Here is a 27,918-nt window from a genome sequence, read left to right on the forward strand (position 1 = left end):
ACCTTCCATCCTTCCTAGGTGGGTAAAACGAGGAGCCAAATTGTTGGGGGCAATATTCTGACTCTGGAAACCACTTAGAGAGGGCTGTAAAGCACTGTAAAGCAGTATATAAGCCTACGTACTATTGCTATTGCTGTCTACTCAAAATCAAAAGATCTGGCTGATTTTACAATAAATCAATTCTTTTCTAGTTTGGACTAGACCAGATACGGGCTGAAAAAGTGTAAATGGACACAAGATGACAGCAAAAAAATTGGGTTTTAAGATTCCTTGTGGCCATAACTGGTACTAATTCTTAAGAGTTGCTAGTTGTGTTGTTATTTGATAGATTTATGTCTTGCCTCAGCAACAACCCTATGAAATAGATTGGGCTGAGTGAATGACACTGGTCAAAGTCACTCAGTGAGTTTCCACTGACAGAATAGAATAGAATAGAATAGAATAGAATAGAATAGAATAGAATAGAATAGAATAGAATAGAATAGAATAGAATAGAATAGAATAGAATAGAATAGAATACTTTATTGGCCAAGTGTGGTTGGACACACAAGGAATTTGTCTTAGTACAAATACTCTCAGTGTACATAAAAAAAAGATACATTCGTCAAGAATCATAAGGTACAACACTTAATGATAGCCATATGGTACAAGTAAGCAATCAAATCATACTAGGAAACAATATAAATCATAAGGATACAAGCGACAAAGTTACAGTCATACAGTCACAAGTGGGAAGGGATGGGTGATAAGGAGTGATGAGAAGATTAATAGTAATAGTAGTGCAGACTTTGTAAATAGTTGGACAGTGCTGAGGGAATTATTTGTTTAGCAGAATTATGGCATTTGGGGAAAAACTGTCCTTGTGTCTAGTTGTTCTGATGTGCATGCTATAGCATCGTTTTGAGGGTAGGAGTTGAAACAATTTATGTCTGGGATGTGAGGGGTCTGTAAATACTTTCTACAAACTGCAGCTCCTGATCAGAAGGAAAAAGGGAAATCAAAAGAAACAATGAAGTATTTCACAAAAGTGACAAGCATTTATCCAGGAATCCAGCAGCCACCCACAGAGTAGGAGTCCTCAAGTTCTTTCACTTTGACTTTGGTTGGGAAGTACAAGTGGAGAGGAAAAAAGTAAGATAATAGAATTCTTTATTGGCCAAGTGTGATTGGACACACAAGGAATTTGTCTTGGTGCAAATGCTCTCAGTGTACATAAAAGAAAAGATACATTCGTCAAGAGTCAAGAATCATAAGGTAATAGTCATAGGGTACAATAAGTACAATAATCCAGTTCTAACCTTAACCTTTAACCATCACACCACACCTGACCCTTAATAGGATGTTCCAGCAAAGATGCCCCCCTACATGTTTGCGAGATACCAAATTGGGGGAAGCCAATGTAAAGATTTTGGATTCTCAGCACCATCTGGAGATACAGTGGATTCTAACTTGCCATCTACAATGTAAAAGGGATCTGGGGTACTTCCCTTGAGAGAAAAGGCTATTTTAGAGCTAAAGAAGTGTCAGAAAAAGTTGTGTGTATGCATTAAAAATAATGAGCAAGTGCACTGAAGAACTGAAGGCTTCTCCTTACTGCCATCACTTGGCAGCTCATTAAGCATTTCCTCATTGGGGTGAGCGAATGCGGATGTAGGGCACTGTTTGAGGTTTTACATGAAAAGAAATAAGCACACACAGATGAGTACTTATATAGATAAAGTTTCCTCTTATAAACAGTTCAGCTTCCTCTGTTCTCTGCTGACGCAGATATGGTCGGGGGAGGGCAGAAGTTGGCAAGGATATTTATTAGCCCCATGCTAAGGAGCCAAGATGGATGGGACTTCTTTAGGAAGGGGGTCCAGCTCCATGAGGAGACCTTCCTGAAACCACCCACAGTTGTCCTGGATGGTAAGTGATGGCATCAGGTGAGTGAGACCGAGGTGTGGCTTTGCGGTATCTTAAGAGGCACATGCTATGCGATTTGGGGAAGAAGTTTCTTGGTTTTGATTGTAAACTTAAAACTGAGGTAAAAAGAGAGCAGGGAGTAAGGAAGATAGGGGTGGGGGTAGAACTGGTTGTGTGTAGAACAAGAGGATGGTGCCAACAAGAGGAGAATTCAGGACGGGGCTCGGAAAGGCACAAAAGAAAGAAGTTGAACTCTGATGCAAGGCAACCTTCCGCACACTTGAAATCCAAGATTTCAGTTCCCAGAACTCCAACTGTTATGGCTGAGGCGATCAGGTTGTAATCTCATCCTAGAGGATGTTTCTTAGGGGGGCATTAGCTTGGCAGGGCTATCATCAGGCTTCCCGTTCCTTTTCAGCCCTAGCAGGCCATGCCTTGGTTTTTAGGTCATCCTTAGTGCCTTCACATAACTAAAAAACAAACAAAATTAGAAGTCTAAATTTTATTGTTAAGTTTCCCTTCCCCGGGTCCCAGAGAAATACCAAGGGGAGATCCAACTGGATTGGTTTTGTTTGGAGAAGGGCAAGAGGATTAGAAATATGGGATTGTTTCTGTAATATTTGCTTTGTCTATAAATCCGGTTGCAGTGTGTAAGTAGGAACAATAGGGTGTTCTTGTTAGACAGCAAAGGGCAGAATTCCCTAGATTAAGCTTGGCTCTTGCTGACCACTAGCTATTTTAGATTCTCAAATTCCCATATTTTTTAAAAATAATTTTCTACCACATAGCTAAGCAACTTGATGACTGGTAGCTGCTTTGATTATGATTCCCATAATTCAACCATTGTTCCTGCTGGTTGTGTCTTTCTTCCTTCCTTCCTTCCTTCCTTCCTTCCTTCCTTCCTTCCTTCCTTCCTTCCTTCCTTCCCTTCCCTTCCCTCCCCTCCCTCCCTCCCTCCCTCCCTCCCTCCCTCTTTCCTCCTCCCTCCTCCTTTCTTTCTTTCTTTCTTTCTTTCTTTCTTTCTTTCTTTCTTTCTTTCTTTCTTTCTTTCTTTCTTTCCATTCTTTCTCTCTCTCTCTCTCTCTCTCTCTCTCTTTCTCTCTCTTTCTTTCTTTCTTTCTTTCTTTCTTTCTTTCTTTCTTTCTTTCTTTCTTTCTTTCTTTCTTTCTTTCTTTCTCCGCCCATCTCATTTTGAAGCAATTCTGGGACTTTACAGTTTTGGGCAGCTGGAGTCAAGATCATCTGAAAAGCATCAGGTTGCTTTAGCCCCATCCTGTATTAGCATCCCAACAAAAGTTTCAGTATTTTATTGTGTGCTATAGCCAGCTAGCACGCAGATCATTTACTACCCCAGATTCAAGTATTCCCTTTTTCCCAGCCATTCATGCCCAGCATTCTTAACTTTCTTAATCCTGTGGGTGAATTGTTCAGTTAGAAATAGCCACTGGCTAGTTTCACTCAACCCATTAATCCCTCCACTGTAGGTTGAGAAAATATTGCTGTGTTCAAGTAATAGGCAACACCCTAATATGGCTTAATGTGAAGACGTGATGCACAGAATGCACTCCAGCACCGACAACGGCCTGGTCCCATTCTAGCCTAATGTAGCATGTTGTGCAAACTTAGCTACTGTGATTGATATTGGAAATGTTGACACCTGTTGGTCCTTGCTCTCTTCTGGGGTCATTGTATAATAGACACAGACAGACAACTTGATGCCTCCAAAGTTTTTGAACTTTGAACCCCACTGGCCCCAGTCAACATGGCATTGGATTTGGAAGTATCTCCAGTTAAGAAACATTTGGAAGACCCTAGCCTTCCCAACTCTGAAATAAGCAGATTGCTTAATCTTGAGGCAGAGCCCTTGTCATCTGTTTATAAGCTCCTAACCCTCTTTTCCTGTAGCTGTGAGGTAGGTATATGAAACCAAAAGTGAACTGGGACTGACCCTAATATGGAAAAAAAAGAACTTCCTCCTCTCTGTCTGTAGATGGCAACTGCTGATGCATAAAGAGTTAGGTTGAGTCTAACAGAATGTATTTTTCAAGAAAAGGATTGGACCAGAGTCTCTGTGATAGTATCCTAAGAATGATGGACACATTAATTTATATTGTATAATTTTATTTCCATGTTCTGTTTCTTCTGCCATGTATTATGGTGTCTTATTCAGACCCAAGACTTTAATTGAGGCTGATCCATCATACGATGTTCTTTAGGCCACCTTTGTCTTTCCAGATATGTTTGAATCTTAATTCTCAGCAGCTGTGCCCAGCTTGGCTCATGATGAAAGATGATAGCAGTATCTCGAGATATCCTGTCTTGATCCAGAGAGTGCTGGAGCTTAAGACCACTATCTCTGCTAATCAGCTACTTATCACCCCAATAAGAGGGTTCTAATTTTGCTTCAATCATATTTTGTTGATTTAATAGTAATGCAAACAGGAAATTCTTTGTACTTGCTTGCTAAAGGTGCAAGGATTAAAAAAACAACTTTTTATTTTTATTGATCTTACTATGATCCAGAATTCAAATCAACGTTTGCTACCATTGTAAACAGCAGATGGAGAGGTCGGGCACTTCTGACTTGGTGAGGGCAAAGAATTAAATCTACCACATACCATCCCACAAACGTTATTTTTTTGTTTTAAAAAAAACCCATAAGTACATGTATTCCATGTATAGTCCATGTATAGTCCATGGGACAAAAATGGTGTCTAATTTGGCCCCTCCCTCCAAGATGGCTGCTGATCGGTAAGGTTTTCTTTGTTCTCCTACCAACGATCTGCTGATTTCACTGCTAAAGCTGGTTTTTTGGCATTGGCATTGGTGCTCCCTGGTTTTGAATGGAAGCATTTAGGAGTGACCCAAGACAACTTCTGGATGATTGTGGTTCCAGTGGGGAAGGGGGTGTCGAAGATTCCAATTCCCTCTGGAACAGTGGTGGGATTCAATTTTTTTTTTACTGCTGGTTCTGTGGGCGGTGGCTTGGTGGGCGTGGCAGGGGAAGGATACTGTAAAATCTTCAGTCAGAGGTGGTATTTGCCGGTTCTCCGAACTACTCAAAATTTCCACCACCGGTTCTCCAGAACTGGTCAGAACCTGCTGAATATCACCTCTGCTCTGGAAGCGATTGAAGTCACTGGGCATATCCATCTTCCTGTCAAGCATTTCGTTTTCGAAGCATGCCAAAATTTTAACTTTCACTTTTTGATTTTATTGTTTATTTTGCTCTTCGCTTTAAAAGTTGAACAGTGGTTGAATGCTGATTTATTTCAACCCCTTGCTGGATTCTAATTGCTTTCTCTCTCTCTTTTTCTCTTCGATATATGTTGCTTTGGATAACCTTTGTCCCTTCCATATGGAAAACACGGCAATGATTGGGCTGGTGGTGAAATGACATTAGATTTCCACCACTGGATTCGGTATTTTTTTGAATTTGCAAAATACCTGGAGATTATTTCTATTGAATTTTTCTCCATAATTTTGGATTGAAATATAGAGGAAAACATATTTTTGTTGTTCTTCTTTGTTCCCTGATTAAGTTTCACAGATTAAAATGGCTAAACAGTATCTGAAAAATGCTGTCCACTTTGGATGTAAAGATAGCAGGGCATCTCACCCAACTCTTGCTGCAGGGTTTATCAAGAATCTGCAACTTTCCGCTGAAACTGCACACAGGAAACAAACTTCTCAATGTCTTGACTGCTGCTTGTGATAAGGACATTGCTTGTCATTCTTCAGTAGGATGAACGCAGTTCATATTCAAGGCCAAGTCTCTAAAGCCAAGTTATAAATCTATTTCACAGCATTTTTATCCGAACAGACTCATTTGGATCGGAATTGTGTTTTGGATTCTAACTGGAGGTGGTATTCAACAGGTTCTGACCAATTCTGGGGAACCGGTAGCGGAAATTTTGAGTAGTTCTGAGAACTGGCAAATACCACCTCTGACTGGAGATTTTACAGTATCCTTCCCCTGCCATGTCCACCAAGCCACACCCACAGAACCGGTAGTAAAAAAAAATTGAATCCAACCAGTGATTCTAACTCCTGTTACTCCCAGCCACTCTGAGAAGGAACACTGGGATATGTAGCCAAGAAATTTGGATGTCTACAAGTTGAGACAGGTGAGTTTAAATCAGAAAAAGCCGCACTGAAGTTTGTAGTAGACAGACTCTGCTGTCATTTTGGAAAGCATCTGTTATACGGATATACAGATGATATGATAGAAAGGAAGGACAGCTGCAACATGGATGAGCAGCTGCTAATAGATTCTCCACATCACTTTTCATTGGGAATCACCTACTGTTAGTAATAATAGCCACATCATTATTTACTAATTACACTTACAAATAGTGAAGCTGACTCTGGAAAGGATCAAAGTTAATCCTGAAGGATCAATGGTGGATCAACAAAACCTTTTTTCATACAGTCTGTCACACACTATACTAAGCAATGAAAACTCATTATTTTTATTTAGCTTATGTTGGATGAAAAAGCACCGTAAACTTTAACATTCTTTTGGGGAGTGATATTTGTTATGTTTCCTTCCTTTTTTTCCCTTTCTACAGGGCAGTAAATCATAGTAAAGTTTCACTTAAGATGCTCAGAGAAATATTGGAGGTGCTATGATTTCTTTCCTTCTCTTAGATGCTAGCCATATTTGTTATTTCACTGTTTCAAAGGCGATAAACCAGGTTTGCTGGCTTGGGCCTGCTCCTCCTCAGTTTTTGAGTGGGCCTTTGAAACCTCAACTTGAGCACATAGTTGATTACCAAAACTATTTTTCATGAAGGCAGCCCCCTTTCAGCTCCTAATAATTCCAAATATAAATGGTTCCACTTCTCTCATTCTTTGGTACTCCAAAAGACGTGGCCAATTATTGCTTGCTGATTAAGTCGTTATTTTGAACTGTTTATGTTACCCAGTTCCTGATCTAAGAAGCAATGATAAGCAATCATGTTGTTTTTTTCACAAAATACTGCCTTGAGCTTCGCAGGGAGTTTGTTTGTTTGTTTGTTTGTTTGTCAAACATTTACAAGATAACAAGTTTAGGTATGAACATAAACATGAACAAAGGAATTAAATACAGATAAATGGGGACAGTAAGACAGGACGGTAGGCATGCTGGTGTGCTTATGCACGCCCCCTTTAAGGACCTCTTAAGAATGGGGTGAGGTCCATGGTAGACAGTTTGAGGTTGAAGTTATGAGGGGTTGAGGCTGTAACAACAGATATCTCCATTTCAATCTGGCGTGTCCCAGAATCATCAGGAATTGGGAATAATAACGGTTAAAAAATCGATGTCAGTGGTTGAACAGTCTGACCTCATTATTAGAAAAATATCAAATAGATTAGTAGCTGATTCAAATGAAAGAATGGGAAATTTTGCCAAACAGGATCCATCAGTTCTCTGATGGTTTCTTTTTTTAAATCCGTTCTTAGATTCTCACGAATCATGGAGAATTTCATTTTATGGCTGAGCCAGTTTTCTTGGGAGAGGCAACAGGCAGAGCCTATGCAGATCTGCATGGTGTACTATAGGTGTACAACAGAAGTGGAGTAAGATTGAAGGTTTTCCTTGGAGAATAGTCTCTTGTAAAGTAGGACACCTACATGTATTGTATACTATATTCTGGAAAATTAACCTAGCCACTGGTTTCTTTATATCTCTCTTCTCCCTAACCCTCCCTACAAAATTCCTATATGTCTTAGAAGATGTATTTGCATAGTACAATATTCTCTGTGATCTATGCTGTGGCATAATGCTGCATAATGCTGCATCTAGAATTGCTCTGGGGAGAAGATGCCTATAATTTCACGTAGATACCTGCAGTGCCTGATGATGAATGGCTAGCCTAGCAATGTTCCCAGGCCATTTTTATCTTCTTCTCCTTTTAGAAAAGCCTTCTTTAGAACAGTAACAACACAACGAAGGAATAAAAACGGCATCATCATAAATAGAGTATTTTTCCTGTTTATATGGACATCGTGTCTGGGATGGGTGGGGATAATGAGAAGGGAGGTAACATAATTTGCATTGGTGGTACATGTGTCACTTCAGAAATGAAGTCTTTCGTATTTCATGCCTCCTTGTTTATATTCTACAAAACAATTGAACTGGGAGTGATTGGTGAAGTAATAATGTGATGTATCAGGAGGATGCCACTGGAAAAAGTTGCTAGGGGTTGAATGTGAGGAACTTTCTGAACCATAGGACACAAGGCAGAGGTGGTATTCAGCAGGTTCTGACCAGTTCTGGAGAACCGGTAGCGGAAATTTTGAGTAGTTCGGAGAACTGGCAAATACCACCTTTGACTGGAGATTTTACAGTATCCTTCCCCTGCCACGCCCACCAAGCCACGCCCACAGAACCAGTAATAAAAAAAATGTGAATCCCACTACTGGCACAAGAGCTTTTAGTCTTCACTCCAGTGTTTCTTCATCTCAGCTACTGTTAAGATGTGTGGACTTCAACTCCCAGAGTTCCCTAGCCCACATGGCTGGCTGGCTGACAGAATTCTGAGAGTTGAAATCCACACATCTTTACTCTTTGTGCAGACTACCTAATGTTGTTTTTTTTGAAAATTTTGTTGATTTTAAAGACAAACATAAACAAACAAAACATAAAACATAAAAACATAAAACATCTTTTTGAAAGCGGCTTGATCCCGGGTTACATCTCTTCGGACAGGCACAAATTCAAGTTCATGCTCATTTTTATATACCATTCGCTATCTTATTACCATTCTACATTCCCTATATAGTTTCTCCCCTCTTTTAACTTTCTTAATTTTATTTTATTTATTTCATCTCAATTCAAATCATCATACTTATATTCTTTGTCTGTCCTGTTTCAGCTGTCTATTATCTTTTCTCATTAAACAAAATTTCCCTGTACACTGATTGGAGTATGACGCCTTTGTATCTTTCCCCTAAGATTAAAACACTTAATATAATACATAACTTCCATTTGGATTCTGCTTGGTACATTCTAAAACTACACACTGTATTTTTTTTTAAAAAAAGAAAAAATTATGAATATATAATATAATTAAAACAACAATCCATACCAATTCAATTCTATCATTAATATTAATATTCATTTAAATCTTAAACATTTTACACATTACTTTTCAAATAAATATCATACTTCTATGGGACTACCTAATGTTGTAGCCCCAATCTAAGGGCTTTTTCCTGGGAATTAATCCATCCATGTATATCCCTCCCTCTGGATCCCTGCTCAATTTAGCTTGTAATTTCTAGCTGGATTGGTGTTAGATACAGTTTAGGTAACGTGAAAACAGTTGAGGGAGGTAGGATATTTTTCTGTTTAAGGAAGGTAAATTGTATGTGACTTCTCATTCAAAATCTTACCTTAGAATCCTCAGAGATGGGTAATTATAGGTCACTATAGACAAATGTAGGTCAGCCTTTAACATTCTACCAAGGCACCCAAGGCTATAAAGACCATTATTTACATGAATGAAGTGGATTATTGAGATAGACAGTTTAGAAATAGACAGTTTAGAAATAGGAAAATGACTAATGACCTAAAATTGAAAACAAATAATAGATGAATAAACATAATTTAGTAACAATGTTCCATACGTCTTGGTGTACAGTCATGCTGGCCACATGACCATGGAAGTGTTTTCAGACAATGCTGGCTCCCTTGGCTAGGAAATGGAAATAAGCACCGCCCCCTAGAGTTGGACACGATTAGACAGGGGAAATCTTTACCTTTGCCATTAGATTATTAGTTGTACAACTGCAAAGACCTGGCTGTTTGGAGAGCAGCAATGGCATTTCTTTCTGACAGTGAGAACAGTCAACCAATGGAACAGAAGTTGCCCTCAGAAGCTGTGGGAGCACCATCACTTGAGACTTTCAAGAAGAGATTGGACTCCCATCTTTCAGAAATGGTGTAGGGTCTCCTGCTTGGGCAGGGAGTTGGACTAGATGACCTACAAGGTCCCTTCCAACTCTGATTATCTGTTATCTGGTATGTGTTGAGGACAAATCTCCCATAGCTTGGAAGGGATGCAGGAGAAGTGCTCTGCAGTCAGTGCTCTGAAAATTATGAGCATCTTTCAGCAGGCTTGCCCTGTTGACTTAATGCCTAAAAGGTTGGCCCTACATCACATAATCTTAACATTCATTTCTTTCTGTTTTGAGAGCTTAAGAGAGGGTGGCCTCTGTATGCCATTCTGACAGGTTCAGTACAGGCAGTTTCCTATTCTGTAATGCGGGAATGGATAATATCTGTCCTCACCCTGGTTCTAACACGTCACAAATGCAACCTTCACCTGTCTTCTCTACATATGTTCACTCAGCATTTCACCTGTTCCAGTCCTGTATTCATGCCAGTTTTACTCAAATCTGTTTCAAGAAAATCTGCTGAGAACATGGAATCTATCAGAATGGAGGAGAAGAAGAAAATATGTTGTCTCAGGTCACTTTAATTGTGAGTGGAGAGAAAGTAGAAGGCAACATTCCTCTCTCTCTCTCTCCCCGCACATATCTGTCTGTCTGTCTGTCTGTCTGTCCATTATCTATCTATCTATCTATCTATCTATCTATCTATCTATCTATCTATCTATCTATCTATCATCTATCTGTTGTAATGACGAGGCAGTCGAGTTGTTTGATCATGAACAACTGAATCATGATGATCTTTATTGGAGTCTAGTCTTGCATTTATACACATTTTTAATTATCCTCCATCATTGGTTAACTTTCGTTACTGTTTAGCACAGTAATTAATACAATTAATTATCTCTAGTTAAAGTCTAACATATGTTTACTTTCTCTCTCTAATCCTCCTTTAGATTAGTGACTTTGTTTACCTGAGTTGTATTTGCTTGGAAACATTCTTTATCTGAGGTTTGCCATCCGAGATTGGAACAATTGCAATTACAACTCTACATCTACCTACCTACCTACCTATCTACCTACCTACCTATTATTGTCTCCCTCTTTCTAGCTACCTAGCTATCCCTATCATCTATCCTTCCTATCAATCTGATTCATATGACTGCCCTTCTTAGGTGCTGAGAGGACAGGAGTTTGGTTTTATTGTTCTTATTGTTGTGAGCCACCCACAACTGTACTTTATTATGGGGCGCATCTTGATACTTTATGTGTTTTGTTCTTTGTTTTGGGCTTTTCAAAGAACAGAATCAATAAAAGAAAGTGTGTCATGTATTTTCATGTTTCAATCACCAGAGGGAGCAATCTCAGTCTAGAAATGGTTCTGGAGAGAGAGGCAACTGAAGGATATGGAGAAATCCTGAAACAACAAACCACACACATCCCTAAATATCCAGATTTGACCTCTCTGACTTCTCCCGCCACAATTTCTTACTAGAACAATCATTGCAAATAAATCAGGTCAGGTCAGGATGTCTTTAGAGCAGTTATCATGTGTCTTACTGCTTTCCTAATAAATTATCAGAGCAATTGTATAGATTTTTGTTTATAAGTAAGCCATATTCAGTACAGGAGAACTAATTTAAAATGAACATATCTAAGATTTTGTGAAGGATGGCTTTGTTTGTTCCTGAAAGCTACTTACCTATACTATGTATCTTTAGGTATAAGTAACAAGTGGGAACAACAGAGTAAATTTAAAGCAAAAAATAATAATAATGCAGATAGGAATTTCCTGTCTTGTCTGTTTGTCGAAGTACATGCTGCAAATTACTGTGTGTAATCTTTTCATTTTGAATTTATTCTGTTGCTTCCTCTTGAGACTTGTATGTGAAAATACATGATACTCTCTCTTTTATGAATTTTGTAGCATGAAAAGCCCAAAGGAAGCTTATAAAAATTATGATAGAACACCCTTAAACAACAACGAACCACATTAACCCCAAACCAACCCAAACTCAAAAAGTACAAAAATAAAAATACAGCAAATATAGTTATAACTTTTTTTTTTTTAAAAAAAAGGTACTTCTCAATATTTTAAATAATGAATTAAAATTTGACTTATAGATGGCTGCTTTTTTCATTCTCACATTAAGCACAAGATGAAGTTAAAGTGATTGCCCTGGAATGAAATTGCAAGGGGATTTGGGGAAAACTTCAGCAGTATGAATTTTCATTAATATGAAGACAACTTTTCTAGGTTTTTTTTTTTTTTTTTAGCGGGGAGGGGAATCAGAAAATAATCTTGTCCCAAATTGTGCCATCATCAATTATTGCACTCTGCAACATATAACCCACAATGTATAGCTCTAAACACAAAATCTGTGAAAGAACCCAATACAGAGAAGAATGCTTGCTTCAGTTTAATTAACTATATTGTCATGACTTTACATATGTATAAACAGAATACCCCACCCTACCATGTTAACTTCCTCCAAATTCCAAGGCCTACCACAGAACAAATTTCACAGATTTTCAGAATCCAGACTAAGTTGAATTTAAACTATATACACACTAGCTTGATACCCGTGCTTTGCTACGAAACTATGTGGTCGGGCTTAGTTTTTGGGGAGGAAAGTAAGTAAAAAATTTTAAATCTGCCTTTGCCTACCAGAAACTGAAACAGTATTTGCTGTGTGAACAAGAACGAGACAGCAAGGAGCCTGGGTATGGCTTAGCTCAACTGTTCTGTACTAAAGCTGCTTGGTGCTGTGAAACTAAAACTGAAACAGAAACTCCTCTGCTTGTGTTTTGCATTTGGAACAGATTTCTTTTAGGTGGGGAGGGGGAGTAGAACTCCTTAGCATCACAGCGTGTTAATAATAATATATGAAATACTAATGCTCTGATGGTCATTTCAAAAAATCCTTTCTTAGTGAGCATCTAGACGCCAAGAGGAACATACATGCCAAATTTCAAGTTTGTAGGCTTTACAGTTCTGAAGATTTTGTGATGATGCATGAGTGATATTTTGCTTATGTATATATCTATATCTATATATTGATTCAAAGTTTGAAAAATTGTGAAACTTTTAAGTATTTCCCCAGTGGATAAACCATGGATAAAATATTTGAATTTTCTTAAAATAACATTCGGAAGAAAATATTGCTTTAGAAAATGGGCAGCATTAAACTTCCTTCCTTCCTTCCTTCCTTCCTTCCTTCCTTCCTTCCTTCCTTCCTTCCTTCCTTCCTTCCTTCCTTCCTTCCTTCTTTCCTTCCTTCCTTCCTTCCTTCCTTCCATAAGATAGCTTATATGAGGATGTACCCTAATTCTATCATGACAATAAACCAGAGGTACTTTAGGCTGAGAGAGTGTGATGACCCAAAGTTACTTATGTGCTACATGAAGATGAAGATGACTTCCCAGATGAAGTCCAACACATTCCTACACCCAGATGACACACCAAATGTTTGAGTGACACAGAAAAGCATTTCTGCACATGTTAATACTCATGCACCCCATTGTGTCCTTCCTTGTCCCCTTTAGTAGTAGCAGAAGGCCCATGACATCTCAGGAGACAGGAGGAAAGAATGAAGGCTAAGTCCTGAACTTGGGAAGACTTGAATTCTAAGTTGGAGATTCAAATTAAGGGAAAGAGGGAGGACTACTAGCTCCCATAATTGGTGATGTTGATAGAAAGAATAGCAAGACAGCAGGCAGGCAACAGAGGAGACAGGCTTGGGGAGGAAAGTGCTGGCTGGGTACAGGAGAGGAAGGGGATAAATTGAAGGGGATGGAAAGAAAAAAGTCAAGAAGAACAGGGACGTAATGGGCAGCAAGTAAAGAGTAAGAAAACATGATGCAGACGAGAGAAATAATTGGAAGACAAGGTAAAAAGTAGTAAGTTGATCTGCAGACATACAAGGAGAAGATTGAAGGGTACAGAAACTCTTAAAAAACCAACCAAAGTCAATGTGAAAAATCAGGTCCACATATGACAGGTCCAATTAAACTCATTAATTGCTACCCATGTCCAATTAAACTGATTTATTGCTACACCCAGGCATAGGATCTTCTCAATTAATATATTAGCACCTGCTTAGAGTTAGTTTAGGGTCAATGGAATTCAAGGGAGGTTGGACTTAATTTGCTTGAGACTATGTAGGGATTACTGATCCTTCTTTTTACCTTGACCCACAGGTTCTGCCACTCCTTCTCCTACAACCAACCAATTGAGATATTTTAGCTCTATTTAAATTCCTGCACAGAGTCTCAAAGCTGGGCTGATCAGGAAATAGCAATAGCAGTAAGCACTCAGACTTATATATCACTTCATAGTGCTTCACAGCCCTCTCTAAGTGATTTACAGAGTCAGCATATTGCCCTCAACAATCTGGGCCCTCCTTTTACTAAGCTCGGAAATAATGGAACCCTGAGTCAACCTTGAGCTGATCAGGATCGAACTGCCAAACTGCTGGCAGCTGAATTACCCTGCAATACTGCATTCTAACCACTGGCGCCACTAGGGCTCACTGTAGATATCTAAATCAACCTGGCTGAAATTGGATTTGAGTCATTCTGATGTTTCCATTTCCACCAAGATTTTTTTTTTAAATCAGAACCAGCTGAAGACAGCATCCATAGTTGACCCCTTTGCCATATTTTGTCCTAGATGAGTACTTCTGCACTGGCTGTATCTATCATTTTATTTTATATAATGGTGTATTTTCTGATTCTAAGGATTGGTTAAGCTTTAATCTGTAGCCAGGTTTTACTTATTTATTAGATTTATATGATCAACGTTCTTACCACACATGACTCTATTTTTATTTATTTGATTTATTTGATTTGTCAATCGCTTACAAAATAGTAGGTATAAGTATAAACATGAGTAAGAATACAGAAAATAGGTATGATTAAATGGGGACAATAGGACAGGGACGGGAGGCACGATGGTGCACTTTTCAGTGTGTTCTTTTCAGGCTGGTCATTTGTTATTTCCAGGCTGGCCCTGTGGGCCAGATTTAAGCACCCCCGCACACCAGATCCATCCCTCATGCCTTCAGTTTGACACCCCTGATCTATAAGTTTGAGCCTTGTGGTTGCACACTGTGACCAAGTGCCACTTGGTCACAGTTTTAAATAAACTTTTTTGCCATCTATGCCTTGTTCAGAATTACTTCTTAAGAATGTGCTGGTGCAGCAGAAGTTTCTTCCCAGCAGAGGAGCAACAGAGCAAATCATTGAGAGAGCTGATGAGAGGCAGGACAGGCTTCTCGCTACTTCCTCCTCCCCTTCTTTCATTTGTGTCCTTGATCCCTGACTCAGCAGCACCACCGAAGGCGAAGAAAGCCGCCATTTTTTTTTATTTTTTTCTTTTGCCCGGGTAAAGAGTGCCCACGGGTTCGGCACCGGTCCGAAGGCCCGGTGGTTGGGGACCCTGTTTTAGAGTACATCGAAAGCCATGCCATTTTGTAGGATGACTTGCATACCCTCTCTTCCTAAAAAGGTGACTTTTATATGCATTCTTCTCTCTAATACTTATTTTAATTTTTCCCAGATATTGTCCTGGATATGAAGTCAATAACTATTTTCAGTTTTTTCACAAAAGCATCCATGGTTTGTCCACTGGAGGGAGCCATTGTATAACTAAAAAAGAAAGAAGCATGCAATGTAATTGGGGTAAAAAAGTATTTGAAAGAGGCATAGTAGCTGATTTTGCAAGGCTTGCTCTGCTGCTTCAAGAGCTATCCCTGACTAGCTTTATATTTTATTGATTTATTTATTTGACTTGTCAATCACTTACAAGATAATAGGTATAAGTATAAAACATGAGTAAGAATACAGGAAATAGGTATGAATAAATGGGGACAATAGGACAGGGATAGGAGGCATGATGGTGCACTTATGCACTCCCCTTACAGACCTCTTAGGAATGGGGTGAGGTCAATAGTGGTTAGTTTGAGGTTAAAGGAGTGGGGGTTAGAGGATGTAACAACAGAGTCAGGTAGTGCATTCTAGACATTGACCACTCTGTTGCTGAAGTCGTACTTTCTGCAATCGAGTTTGGAGCAGTTTAACATTGAGTTTGTATCTGTTGCGTGCTCTTGTATTGTTGTGGTTGAAGCTGACGTAGCCATTGACTGGTAGGACATTGTAGCAGATAATTTTCTGTACTACGCTTAAGTCCAACCAGTTCAAGGTTTTCCAAGCCCAGAATCTCAAGCCTGGTGATATATATAGGGTATTCTGTTGCAAGAGAGGAGTGTAGTACTCTTCTCGTGAAATACTTCTGGACATTCATAGCCTCTTTGCTTCTCTTGGGATCCAGGCAAAAGCGCCCTATCTCTACATATAACTTTGCATGGTGGAGCTGAACTCAAGGGAAGTTTTACTGTTTTATTCAGAAACACTGGTAAGAAGGCAGCCTGGCTGTGAGGAGCAGCCAAGAACTTTCCTAGCAAACGTTTGCCCAGACTGAAAAACAGGAGGTGTTTGGATTCTTCTGGGTTTTGGGCATTAGCCGAGAACAGTCTGCCCAATTATTGTTGCTGCAAATATATGCAATTGCAAGCATAGAAAGGAATATGCATTGGTTATTTTTGCAGTCATGCAGGTGGAATGCATATGATATAGTGAGATAGATTGATCCAAAAGTGTTTCCCAATAGTTACTAGCTTGTTGTTACTGTTTTCTTTACCCTATTTCCACCCCAGGAAGAATGGCCCAACCTGGTGTGTTTTAGACTAGAAAATAGTGGCTTCTGGGATTTTGTGTTAGGATTGCCATAAAACTGTGGCAGAAGAAGCGAAATAATTAATGGACAGTATCAGAGCCCCAATGCTTGATGACTAAGCAAAGCTTTGCTTGATGACGAAACAAAAAGTTGGTCACAGATTTTCACACTCAGTGTTATTCTCTCTCTCTCTCTCTCTGTCTCGCTATCTATCTATCAACTATCTATCTATCATCTACCATCTACCCATTATCTTCTTTCTTTCTTTCTTTCTTTCTTTCTTTCTTTCTTTCTTTCTTTCTTTCTTTCTTTCTTTCTTTCTTTCTTTCTTTCTTTCTTTCTTTCTTTTTTTCTCCGTCCGTCCCTCCCTCTCTCCCTCCTTCCCTGTTTCTCTCTCCTTCCTTCACTCTCTGTTTCTCTCTCCCTCCTTCTCCCCTTCTCTCTCTCTCTCTCCCTCCCCTCTCATATTTATATAGCCACTCAACTCACATCCAATGACTCCAGGTGGAATACGACATTAAACATTGCAAAAATATAACCAGACAATCCATTTGATAATCTCCAAATGGGGTCCCCAAGCTCACTGAAAAAAACCCACGTCTTTAAGGCCTTGAGGGAGAGCAACAAGGTGGGAGAGCAATCTTATCTCTGAGGGAATGATGTTCCAAAGGGAGGGGGCCACTGCAGAGAAGGCCTTTTTCTCTATGTCCCACCAGATGTACTTCTTTGATAGTTGGGACCTGCAACATGCCCTTCTTTCCTCCTCTGGAGGGCTGGGCATTGGGGGGGAGGGTAGGCAGTCCTTCAAATAACCTGTCCACAAACCATGTAGGCCCTTAAAGATAATAACCAGCAACATGAATGTTCAGAACTTGCCTTGCAGCATAATGTCATCTTTTCCATTCAGAGGCATGAAAGTCTTGACTTAGCCAAGCTGAGATGTATTATTATTATTATTTTTTATAAAGTTAATTATTCAATGTTTTAACAACTAAAAACAAATTTCCACACATTGCAACATTACTAAAGCAGTGTTTACATTTGTAAGTATCTTCTATTAACGTGTTATACATCTCTGTATTTGCTTCTTCGTCATTCTAGGAATTTTATACAAATATACATTTTATTGACATTTATTTACATGTAGACCTTATTGTTTTATACAGGGGTGGGATTCAAACATTTTAAGAACCGGTTCTGTGGGTGTGGCTTAGGTGGTGGGCGTGGCTTGGTGGTCATGTTATTGGCTGGGTGTGGCCAACTTAATATCACTCACATCAAGGCACGCATCTCCTCGCCTGGCCTCTCATGACTGTGGGGGTGCTGAAACAGTCATAAGTGTGAAAAATGGTCATAAGTCACTTTTTTCAGTGCCATTTGTAACTGTGAATGGTCGCTCCACACAAGCAAAGTACCAGCAAAGGAGGAAAAAAAACTCCAGAAAAGTTCCTGAGACAGGAAGTCTAGTCCTGCCAAGAATGTAATAAGAGTTAATGGAGAGGCAGTTTCTGTAAGCAACACCAGAATGTTTCCTTCCTGCCTTCCTTACAGGATTAGGCCAGTAATTTCTTCTAACAACCGGTTCTCCAAACTGCTTAGAATGTTAACAACTGGTTCTAGTGAATAGGTGCAAACCTGTAGAATCCCACCTCTGGCTTTATAGTATTACATAGATTGTCATTTGACGCCTTCATGTCATTTTCTTATCCATTCATACCAAACATCCCATATTTTATAATATTCTCTTTCTTTCTTATCCTTCAATAGCTTCATTAATCTATCAATCTCTGCGCATTCATATACCTTATTAATTACTGTGGCTTCTGGGGAAGTCATAGCCTGCTTCCAACTTTGGGTGAAAATGATTCTGGCAGCCGTTATGATATGGAGCATCAGATATTGGTGTTTTCTGTTCGTGTTAGGTTCTAATATGCCTAATAAGAAAATTTCTGGTTTCAATTTTATTCTCTGTTTCGTAATTTCCTCTAACCATGATCTGATTTTTTGCCAGTATCTCCGTGCGTGGGGGCAATTCCACCACATATGGAAGTATGTTCCCTGGTTATGGTTACATGAAATTCATTTTTATGTGGGTCACACAGTCAACCAGGTGTTCAGAATGGATTTGGCATAGTTCCTAACAGGCCATGTACCAGGGATTGGAGACCCTTGTATTAAATTTTTCAAAAGCTTCACTTTTTAAATCTCAGCCTCATTTTGCTCTTGGATGCTCAGATAATGGGCATTGTACTTTAAATGCCAGTAAGGTTATTTTTCCAAAATGGAAGGGGAATCTGACTAGGACAAAATTAGGACATTAATTGATATGAACATTAGGTTAATCAATGTCATGGAACAAGATCCATATAATCTCTGCTCTTTATAGAAGCTGCTTGGTGCCATTTGGCTTCCTTAATGACAAAAACTTCTTTCTCTTCCTCTTTCCAGCAATGTTACTCCTGGAGAACACCAGAGTAGAATCCAGGTAAGAAAGAGAAATCAAGCAAATGTTTATGCAAATCCACTGAAAAGAAACTCCTGTTAAATTAGATGGCATTTTTCTGCAAATAGAGATAGTTATGTATCATGCATCCAATATCCTTAACCTACACTGGATTTCACTTCCATAATTTTGAATGATAGAACCCGTATTTGCTAACAAAATGGAAACATAATTTTAGTGCTGCTACTCATAATTTAGTAAATGTGCCAACTCTTTGACAGTTTCTGAGGAATGCTGCTCTAGGCTCTAAGGGTATGAATGAATCCCACTGAAGTGAATTTTTTTAAAAATTATGGTTAGGTATATGGAATCACAGTATAATAATTTATCTTAGTTTTGGGAATTGTGCTAAAATTACTAAGTTAACTGAGTTAATTGATGTCATTGTTGGTCATTTGGAACTTCATGCATTTGATTATACCCCCAAACTGGGATATTGATCACCCTCAGAAAGGAAACTATTATTCTCAAAGTTGCCTTTAGTCAGAACAGGAATCCAGACAACTAGAAAGTGGCCAAGAATGATAATTTTCAGTGTCTCTCTCTGCTGCCATCGAATGGTTATCTGCATTATTACTGGCCAGATTTGATAGCACTGTACTTATTTTGTTTTTAAAGGTATTCAGTAGTACTGTACTTATTTCATTTTTAAAGGTATTCAGTGCATTTGATGAAAATGAGGACAATTGCTTTGACTACACCACTACTCTTTTTTAACTCATCCCTTCCCCCAATAATGCTTCTTTTTAAATGTGGCTATTGGTTAACTACAAGCCTGTTCATCTTCCTTCTTCAGCAAATGTTTCCTACAGGGCAGATGATCCAGGGCTTCTCTTCACTGTCTTTCTTTTATGCCAGGATTCCCAAAGGTTCTGCCTGGCCTTTCAAGCCGGGGATCTCTGTCTAGATTACAAAATGGCTTCCGATGACATGGCAGACAGCACTAACAAGACCAGTTCCAGGTGAGCCTGAAGCTTGTTTGTAGATGGCTTGGCCTTGGCCTGAATAAAAGGATAAACATCTTTTACCATATGTAAGTGGAGACTATTGGCCAAGGATGCAATCAAGATCTTATAGATCCTTTTGTGATAAAATGTAGCAAAGAGGTATCCCAAAGGTGCTTTTTCAAGAGACAACTGGACCTTCTGGTGGGTTGTTTTTTCCTGTGAAGGTATTTCATTTCTCATCCAAGAAGCTTCTTCAGCTCTGACTGGGTGGTGGAAAATGGAAGGATTTATATTCCTTGCAGACAGCTGGTTATTTGCATTCTTTTAGAGAGTCATTGAGGCCACCTGGAGGTTTATCTGTGTCATCAGGGTCACTTGAATAGTGCAAATGGGTGTGTAGCCTTCTTGGAATTGTTGAAAGGACTGTGTTGTAGACTGGAAATAGATGATGTCGTATCCCTCCTTTTTTGTCCATTTGCATTATTCAGATGACCCTGATGACACAAATCTGATGACATAAATCTCCAGGTGGCCTCAATGACTCTCTAAAATAATGCAAATGACCAGTGCCTGCAGGGAGTATAAATCCTTCCATTTCTCACCATTCAGTAAGAGCTGAAGAAGTTTCTTAGATGAGAAGCAAAATGTCTTCAAAGAAAAGCCAAAAAAAGTCCAGTTGCCTCTTGAAAAAACACCTTTGGGACAACCATGACCTGGATAACTGAGAATCTCCATAGACATTTAGTGGGGAGGTGGATCCCCAGAGGGGAGGATCCTGCATTCCAGGAGACTAAGAGACACTCAGTCCAGATATTTGGTGTGAGAGAAAGAGGGTGAAGACAGCCCCTCCCTAATAGTATCAAAGTAAATGGTAGATGCAGATAGCAGTGCTTAGTGTGGCAAGTTTGATGACAGGCCCCCAAACCACTGCTTCATTCTTTCAAGCAAAGTGTTTATTGTGTCCACACTTATCAACTGAATCTTGTCAGACAAAGCATTCTACTATGTGAATTTTTAGGGAGGGGCTGTCTTCACCCTCTTTCTCTTACACCAAATATTGGACTGAGTTGTCTCTTATTCCCCTGGAAAACACCCCCCTCCCACCCTGGGATCTGCTTCCTCACCACATTCCATCTCTTCTTCTTTGACAAGCACATATCGCAACCTATTGTAAGGATACAATTGGGAGAAATAAAGCTTGTGTAAGACTGCCAATGTGGTGCAGTGGTTGAGGTGTTGGCGTGGGACTGGAAAGAATCTGATTCAAGTCCAATCTCATCTATGGATGCTTACTTAGTGACTTTGTGGAAGCAATGCCCTTCCAGATGAAATAATTTCTGGGAGGGGTTCTTGTTGTGGAGATAAACTGAAGGAAAGAGCACTAAAATAATATTAATCATAATCATAATCATAATCATAATCATAATTATTATTATAATAATAATAATAATAATAACAACAACAACAACAACAACAACAATAACAACAATAACAACAATAACAACAATAACAACAATAACAACAACAACAACAACAATAATAATAATAATAATAATAATAATAATAATAATAATAATAATAATAATAATAATAATTAAAAACCCAATGATTAATCATTCCCTGAATTCAGCTTCTTGCCATCATCTCCCCTTTAGCATTTCAGAAGTGTTGGACCTCTGTCAGGTTGATGCTGAGACCATTCTTGGCAATTTGGGATTCACGGAAGAATTAGCACAGGCTGCCACTTGGATTCCTGATCGGTTCTTCTCTGTTCCATCCCAAGCTGAGGGCATAAATTTCCATCTCTTTCTAAGAGCTCAGGTCCAGCGGATCGAGATGGAGGATCCTTGCCTGATGTTAGTAAGTAAGTGTCTCTTTCACGATTGGAGGTTCTCTTTTTTTGGCAGTAACAGGCCATTGCTCAATGGCAAAACATCCACTTTGGATGAAAAGGGTCTTGGGTTTGATCTCTCTCATTCCTGGAAATGATCAACAGGCAGTAGGTGAACAATTCGGGAACAGGGTGAGGAATCTGTGGTTGATCAGATATTGAGGAAGTACTACTCCCAATAACTCCAATCAGCACAGCCATGATGTAAATATCACAAACAGAGCCATTTGTGCTGGCACGCGAGCCGCAGGCAAACTTACCTCACTGTGCATGCACGCACCTCACAGCTGACTTTTTGGCTGGTTTGAGGCCTTTCTTGGCCTCCTAGAGGCTTAGAAAAAGCCTCTGCAAGGCTTTTCAGGCCGAATTATAGGTCTGTTTCATCACTTCCTGTAATACCAGAAGTGACGAAACGGGCCTATAATTCATCCTGAAAAGCCTTGCAAAGGCTTTTTCCAAGCCTCAGGGAGACCGAAGAAGGCCTCAAACCAGCCGAAAAATCAGCTGTGAGGTGCAGTGCAGGTAAGGGGGTGGTGGTGGGAATTGCACGGGCATGCGCAGGGAGCGTGGGGAGGGGGCGCACGCATTGCATTCTGGGTGCTGGCACACACAGTTTTTTGGCACAGGAGCCCAAAAAGATTAGCCACCACTGGCCTATAGCATGTAAAGCTGGTTCAGCAACAGGTGGAAGATTATGTGTTTCCCACCTTTGAGTAAAACAATAAGCATGCCTAGGGTTTAACACTAATTTTAAAATGATTATCCCCAGATGTATCTCTGTGCCTCCCCAGTCTGCACCTATATCTACAAGTAGGCCTTGACTTACGGCTGCAATTGAGCCCAAAATTTCTGTTGTTAAGTGAGGTATTTGTGAGTTTTGCCCCATTTTACAACTTTTCGTGCCACTGTTGTTAAGGGAATCACTGCAGTTGTTAAGTGAGTAACTCTGTTGTTAAATGAATCTGGCTTCCCCCATTGACTTTGCTAGTCAGAAGATCGCAAAAGGGGATCACATGACCTCAGGACACTGCGACGGTCATAAATATGAACCAGTTGCCAAGCGTCTGAATTTGGATCATGTGACCATGGAGATGCTGCAAAGGTCATGACTGTGAAAAATGGTCACAAGTCACATTTTTCAGTGCTGTTGTAACTAAATGAACTGTTGTAAGTCGAGGACTGCCTGTATTTATATGGCATAGCTCTGTTATAATCTACTTTATTCCAATAGAAATGACAACATGGTGGGCTGTTGACAGGAAGAACGACGCAAAATCATTGTTGAGGATGCTGGCAATTATGGAGTTGTAACGGTTGGGGGTGGGGAAAGTGCCTTAGAATTTGTCTAACATCATGCAATAGTATGGTTTGTTTATTTAGTTATGTATTTTTTACTAAATATATACACCTCCCATCATGACATCTAGAGCAAGTCCGGGTGACTTGGCTACAAATTGCAATGATGAGATTGCAAATTATATTTAATAACGTAGAAAGGAGAAGCGATTTGGAAGGGATGTGGAGACCCACAAAATGTTGGGGAGGAACCCCCATCCTTCCTGAGACTCCATGACTCCTTATAACTTTGGACAGTACCTCCCAAAGTTATCCCTAAGCCATCGTCTTTAATATGAAAGGTGGGAAGAGGGAAATCATTACAGGTGCAATTTTAATCATACAAACTCTTATTAATTTTAAGATAACACTAGCCTGGAACTTGGTGGATATAACTTGGTTATAGGATAACAGCTTCCTATGATGTTCCTCAAAAGATATGCAAACAGTTAGTAGGAAAGCATAAAACCTGACAATCGTTAGCTACTTTGAGTTACCTGAAATATCATTTCAACAAGGTGGAGCACCAGGTTTAACCTTATACGGGCTCAGCAGCTAAGCAGGATTAAGCCTGGTTAGAACTTGGATGGGTGATCACCCGGAAATACACGAGCTGAAAATTAGATTGGAAAAGTGAAGAACGTTCTGGAAGAAAAACAACCATAGCTTCCATATTGCTGACAGGAAAGCTGCATGGATACACCATGTGTTTACCAGAAATCAAACTTTATTCTAGAATATTAGGATCACTATTTTGGGTGCAAAGGAGTGCTGAATATAGGAAAGGACATTAAAGGGTGGTTCTAAGTTATGCCAGTTGTGATTTATACAATCTTGAAGTTGCACAAGGAGTGAAAAACAGAGGGGGCTTTTTTTTTGGTCACACATACTATGGTACATACACAAACAGAAGTCCATTCACTCATGCACAAAAACCATTTTTGTTTTTTAAACACATTTATATGGCTGCCCAATTCACACCCAGTGACTAGCTAACCTATGCAAAATCCAGCATTTGCAAGGAATCCAGAAATGGAACAGAGATGGGAATCACATTGTTGCTTTTGTATATTAATTTGCCCAAACCATCCAAGGTGGACATAGTGCTATTAAATTACCATTGTTTAAATAAGAGTGCAAACTATTCAAATATTTGTCATCATACCAGTATGTTTACTCTCAGCTGGCAATGTGCACTGCAAAGTCTGGCCTGCAAATATGAAAAATCAAGGAGCAGTTAGTACTTTTTTTAATCTGAGTGGCTTTTTTTTCTCTGACACATCTCTCTGCTCCTTTTTCAGGTCGGTTCAGAGATGTCCAAACCCTGAGTGAAACAACTGATGATTGCTTCTGCCTCTATTCATATATATCTAAGACACCAGTACAGGAAATCTCACCTGGACACTTGTTCTGGGCCTTTCCAGAAATCCCGGATTCCTGGAATATTCCTTCCCAGCCAGTGTCTTTATCTTCACTCCATGCCCTGCAAAAAACTATGTGCTTGTGTACCTCATCCCAGAAAGAATGGCCCCTGAGAGCTTTCAGTATGCAGTCTCCTGTGAATTGCCTGGAACAGGATATGTGGGAGGTGATACATAAGGCTCACAAAGGTCGATTTCCATTTAACATGGAAGACCTGGAGGATGAAACTCAAGCAGTGCCCATGAAGGATTCAGTTTGTCACCGTAGAATGGGCAGAAAGGTAGCTTCTTCAGGATCTGCCCTCATAGAGACACCTCCAGCTATTACTCCCTGCAGCTACTGTGAAACTCCATATTATTCGTGGAAAAGTGCAGAAATATCCTTGCCAGGATGGCTTTCTTTCCATTTTGATGGGACAAGAAAGAAGACGTTGGACAATGTAGGCCCCCAAGAGGTAGGCCATTTTGGACATCATTCTTCACCAGAAGCTACCTCTCCAGATGAAACCAGTGAAGAATCTGATGAAGAGTAACCCATTGAGAAGAGAAGAGGACTGTATGGATCTCTTGATAGAATTCCTGGCAAGGAATTTAGTGTGTGCACAAAACACAGGTATCCAACTTCTCCAACATGATCTTAATCATGTACACTGTGGCCTAATTCCACGCATTAAAGCTCTAGCACCATATTGGTGCTCTGAAGATTAATAGTAGAGACCTACTTTAAATGGATAACATGAAGATGACTTAACTGACGGTAAAATTGCTTGAATTCATTAATTATTATTTGTATTATTACATTCAGTAGCTTTTGGAGATCTGAATTCAGCACAAGTCTTTGCTGGAGGATGGACACCTGCAGATAAACAAAATATTACTAATAATGTTGCTGAATATCCTACTCAAAGAAAAAAATGCAAGTATTTATACCAGTGACTTGGATGCAAAACATGGGTCTAGTCCAGCTCTATGTGAATGCTAAGAAGCGTTTACTTTATCATCTCTGAAATAAAAGCTGAAGTAATGAAGAATACATGAATGCAAAAATAAAGCCTCATTTCTATCAGAACTACATCTTGGAGAGAGAGCAAGAGACTAAGAGGCTAGATGAGAAACAGGTGCAAGAATTATGGAGATGCTTCCCTTTATCTATCTAGTTCAAGGGTGTCAATCTCACGGCATCACATTGTCATCACATGACGTATTGTGACTTTTTTCTGCTTCACTAAACCGGACTTGGGTATGGCCAGCACATGATGTATCTGGCCTGTGGGCTGCGAGTTTGACACCCCCTATCTAGTTCAAATAGCTTATAGGCATAAAGAGATATAGCCTCCAACAGAAATATTTTTGAGTAGTGATGAAGGGATTGGGAAAACCTTCAGAAACTTCTGAAATCACACAACTATAGTTCAATGATAAATTATCACAAAATGGGGGGTAATTTCCAACTGTTCTTTCTTAACAGGAAAGAAATATGTATAAGACATTCGAAAGGAAAAAAATATGTTGAAAAAAGTTATGTCTAAAACAGAGACCCCTCCAAAAACAACTCCTTCCTTACGTTTGGTTGAAATGATAGAAATGTCACATTTGGTTGCGTTGACTTTTTTCTAGGGTTGCTTCAGGCCATTTCCCCAAACTGTGTGAATAGGTCACAGTATTTCTATAATGAAAAGAGTTGAATTGTGTTTTGTCCCAGATCAGCACCCTTTTATCAATATGCCTTAACAATGAATGAGTAATGAAATTAGGATTCCTGCCTTTGCTTGACCAGCAACCCTGAGGTGCACCCAAAATGCACCATTTCGCAGAACTGCTATATTTGCAATTTGCATTTGTCTTTACATTACAGCACAATATAAAATAAATTTAAAAATAGCACCAATTTTACGGTGAAATCAGTGCAGTTTTTTGGGGAAAAAAGAAGCCCAGAGACTATTGCTTCAAGTAAAACTATTTGTGGTATACGTGTAATTAGGTCTAATTTCAATGGGTTTAAGGAATTTTGAGATACATGTATGTTTGGGTTCCCCTTATCCCACAACCATAGAAATGTGGCTGCAAACGGTGATGGTGAAAGAAGAGGAAAATATATTTTAGGAGAAGTGGCCTTTTGCATTATGGCAGGGGCCCCCAACCTCTGGTCCATGGATCAGCACTGATTCACAACATTCCTGAAACCAATCCGCACAAACAAACGAAGCCTCATCACACTCCCACTCTGGTCTGCAGGAAAACCTCTCTTCACAGAACTGGTCCCTGGTGTGCAAAAGGTAGGGGCCTCTGCATTCTGGGACCAGAAGAGCACCTTTGTTCATACAGTACAGTTTTGCTTATAAATAAAAATAAAATAAAATCCTACTTAGAAAATCCTATTTAGTCTCATTGACTAATTTATTTATTGAATTACATGGAAATAATAATAGCTTACCAAGAAAAATAGGTCGGCATGGAATGTTACAAGTACCCCAGAAAGTTGAAAAGGAAAAAATGGGTGTTGGAAGCAATACATTAAAACATAGATAGTTCTAACTCTAGAAAAGTATTGCACTATATGTAGGTAACTGCCTGACAATATAAAGAGTAATGTCAACTCTACAAAGCCTATAAACTATATAAAGATCCAGGTGTTAGTGTTTGGGGATTAACCCCTAGTAGAGTATTGCAGCAGTAGTCAAGCCAGGCAGCCAAAACGAGAGTGGAAGGGCCCCAGAGTATACACACACTGAACACAAACACTGTTTGTAGTTTAAATAGTTTTTAATCCATTTAGAGTTTAAAGCATTGTCATTCAGTCCATTAAGTCATTCACAGTATTTCCATCCAGTAAGACTCACTAGTATAGTCCAAGTTAAGAGTCCTTGCAATATCTTTATCAGCCGATAAAGATATCTTCTCCTCCTCCAGTGCCTCTCTCCAGAGGAACAAACGCTGGATATTCAACAAGACGTTCAAACAGTAGAACAGTAGAATTACGCAGTAAATCAGCAAACAGTAGCAAACAAGAACAGTTCAGTCACAGGCACTCACAGTCAGTAATCACAGTTAGTCACAGTAAGACACAGTTAGTCGCAGTAAGCTTTCCAGCTTCTAATGCTTCCTTATATTGTAACTTCTAACCGCACCCTTAATCGGCTAATTGCCTGCAGCATTGTGCTTAAAGTGATAAGCACTTAAACCATGATATCTAAGTTTTATATATTTATTCACCCAAACCATATTTGGTATCAATGTTATACCTAACATACTCCCCTTTTGGGTGAAATAAATATATAATACCTTTACAATCTAACCCCATA

The 27,918-nt window shown here is 39.4% G+C and overlaps 1 protein-coding gene across 2 annotated transcripts; it reads left to right on the forward strand.

Annotated features, from left to right (window-relative positions):
- Positions 1 to 1,768: 1,768 nt before the first annotated feature.
- TESPA1 (thymocyte expressed, positive selection associated 1) lies at positions 1,769 to 27,190 on the forward strand. 2 transcript variants are annotated; one of them, XM_087956528.1, is made up of 5 exons: positions 1,769 to 1,925; positions 18,968 to 19,004; positions 19,881 to 19,984; positions 21,625 to 21,833; positions 24,497 to 27,190. In XM_087956528.1, the coding sequence occupies exons 1-5, from the start codon at positions 1,906 to 1,908 to the stop codon at positions 25,147 to 25,149; spliced, it is 1,023 nt and encodes a 340-aa protein (XP_087812654.1). In that variant the 5' UTR covers positions 1,769 to 1,905; the 3' UTR covers positions 25,150 to 27,190. The 2 variants fall into 2 exon arrangements, with proteins under 2 accessions (XP_087812654.1, XP_026529577.2); XM_026673792.2 differs by having other exon boundaries at positions 1,769 to 1,908.
- The last annotated feature ends 728 nt before the right edge of the window (positions 27,191 to 27,918 follow it).

The sequence above is a fragment of the Notechis scutatus genome, chromosome 2 (assembly GCF_049901735.1).
Source record: "Notechis scutatus isolate UNSWTSFEM ecotype Mainland chromosome 2, rNotScu1.2, whole genome shotgun sequence".
NCBI lineage: Eukaryota > Metazoa > Chordata > Lepidosauria > Squamata > Elapidae > Notechis > Notechis scutatus.

What these genes read in the sequence shown, in the direction of transcription:
- TESPA1 (XM_087956528.1), top strand. Translation starts at nt 1,906, where the DNA reads ATGGTAAGTGATGGCATCAG. An exon ending in AACACCAGAGTAGAATCCAG is followed by an intron (nt 19,005 to 19,880) that starts GTAAGAAAGAGA and finishes CTTTTATGCCAG; the next exon opens with GATTCCCAAAGGTTCTGCCT. An exon ending in ACTAACAAGACCAGTTCCAG is followed by an intron (nt 19,985 to 21,624) that starts GTGAGCCTGAAG and finishes TCTCCCCTTTAG; the next exon opens with CATTTCAGAAGTGTTGGACC.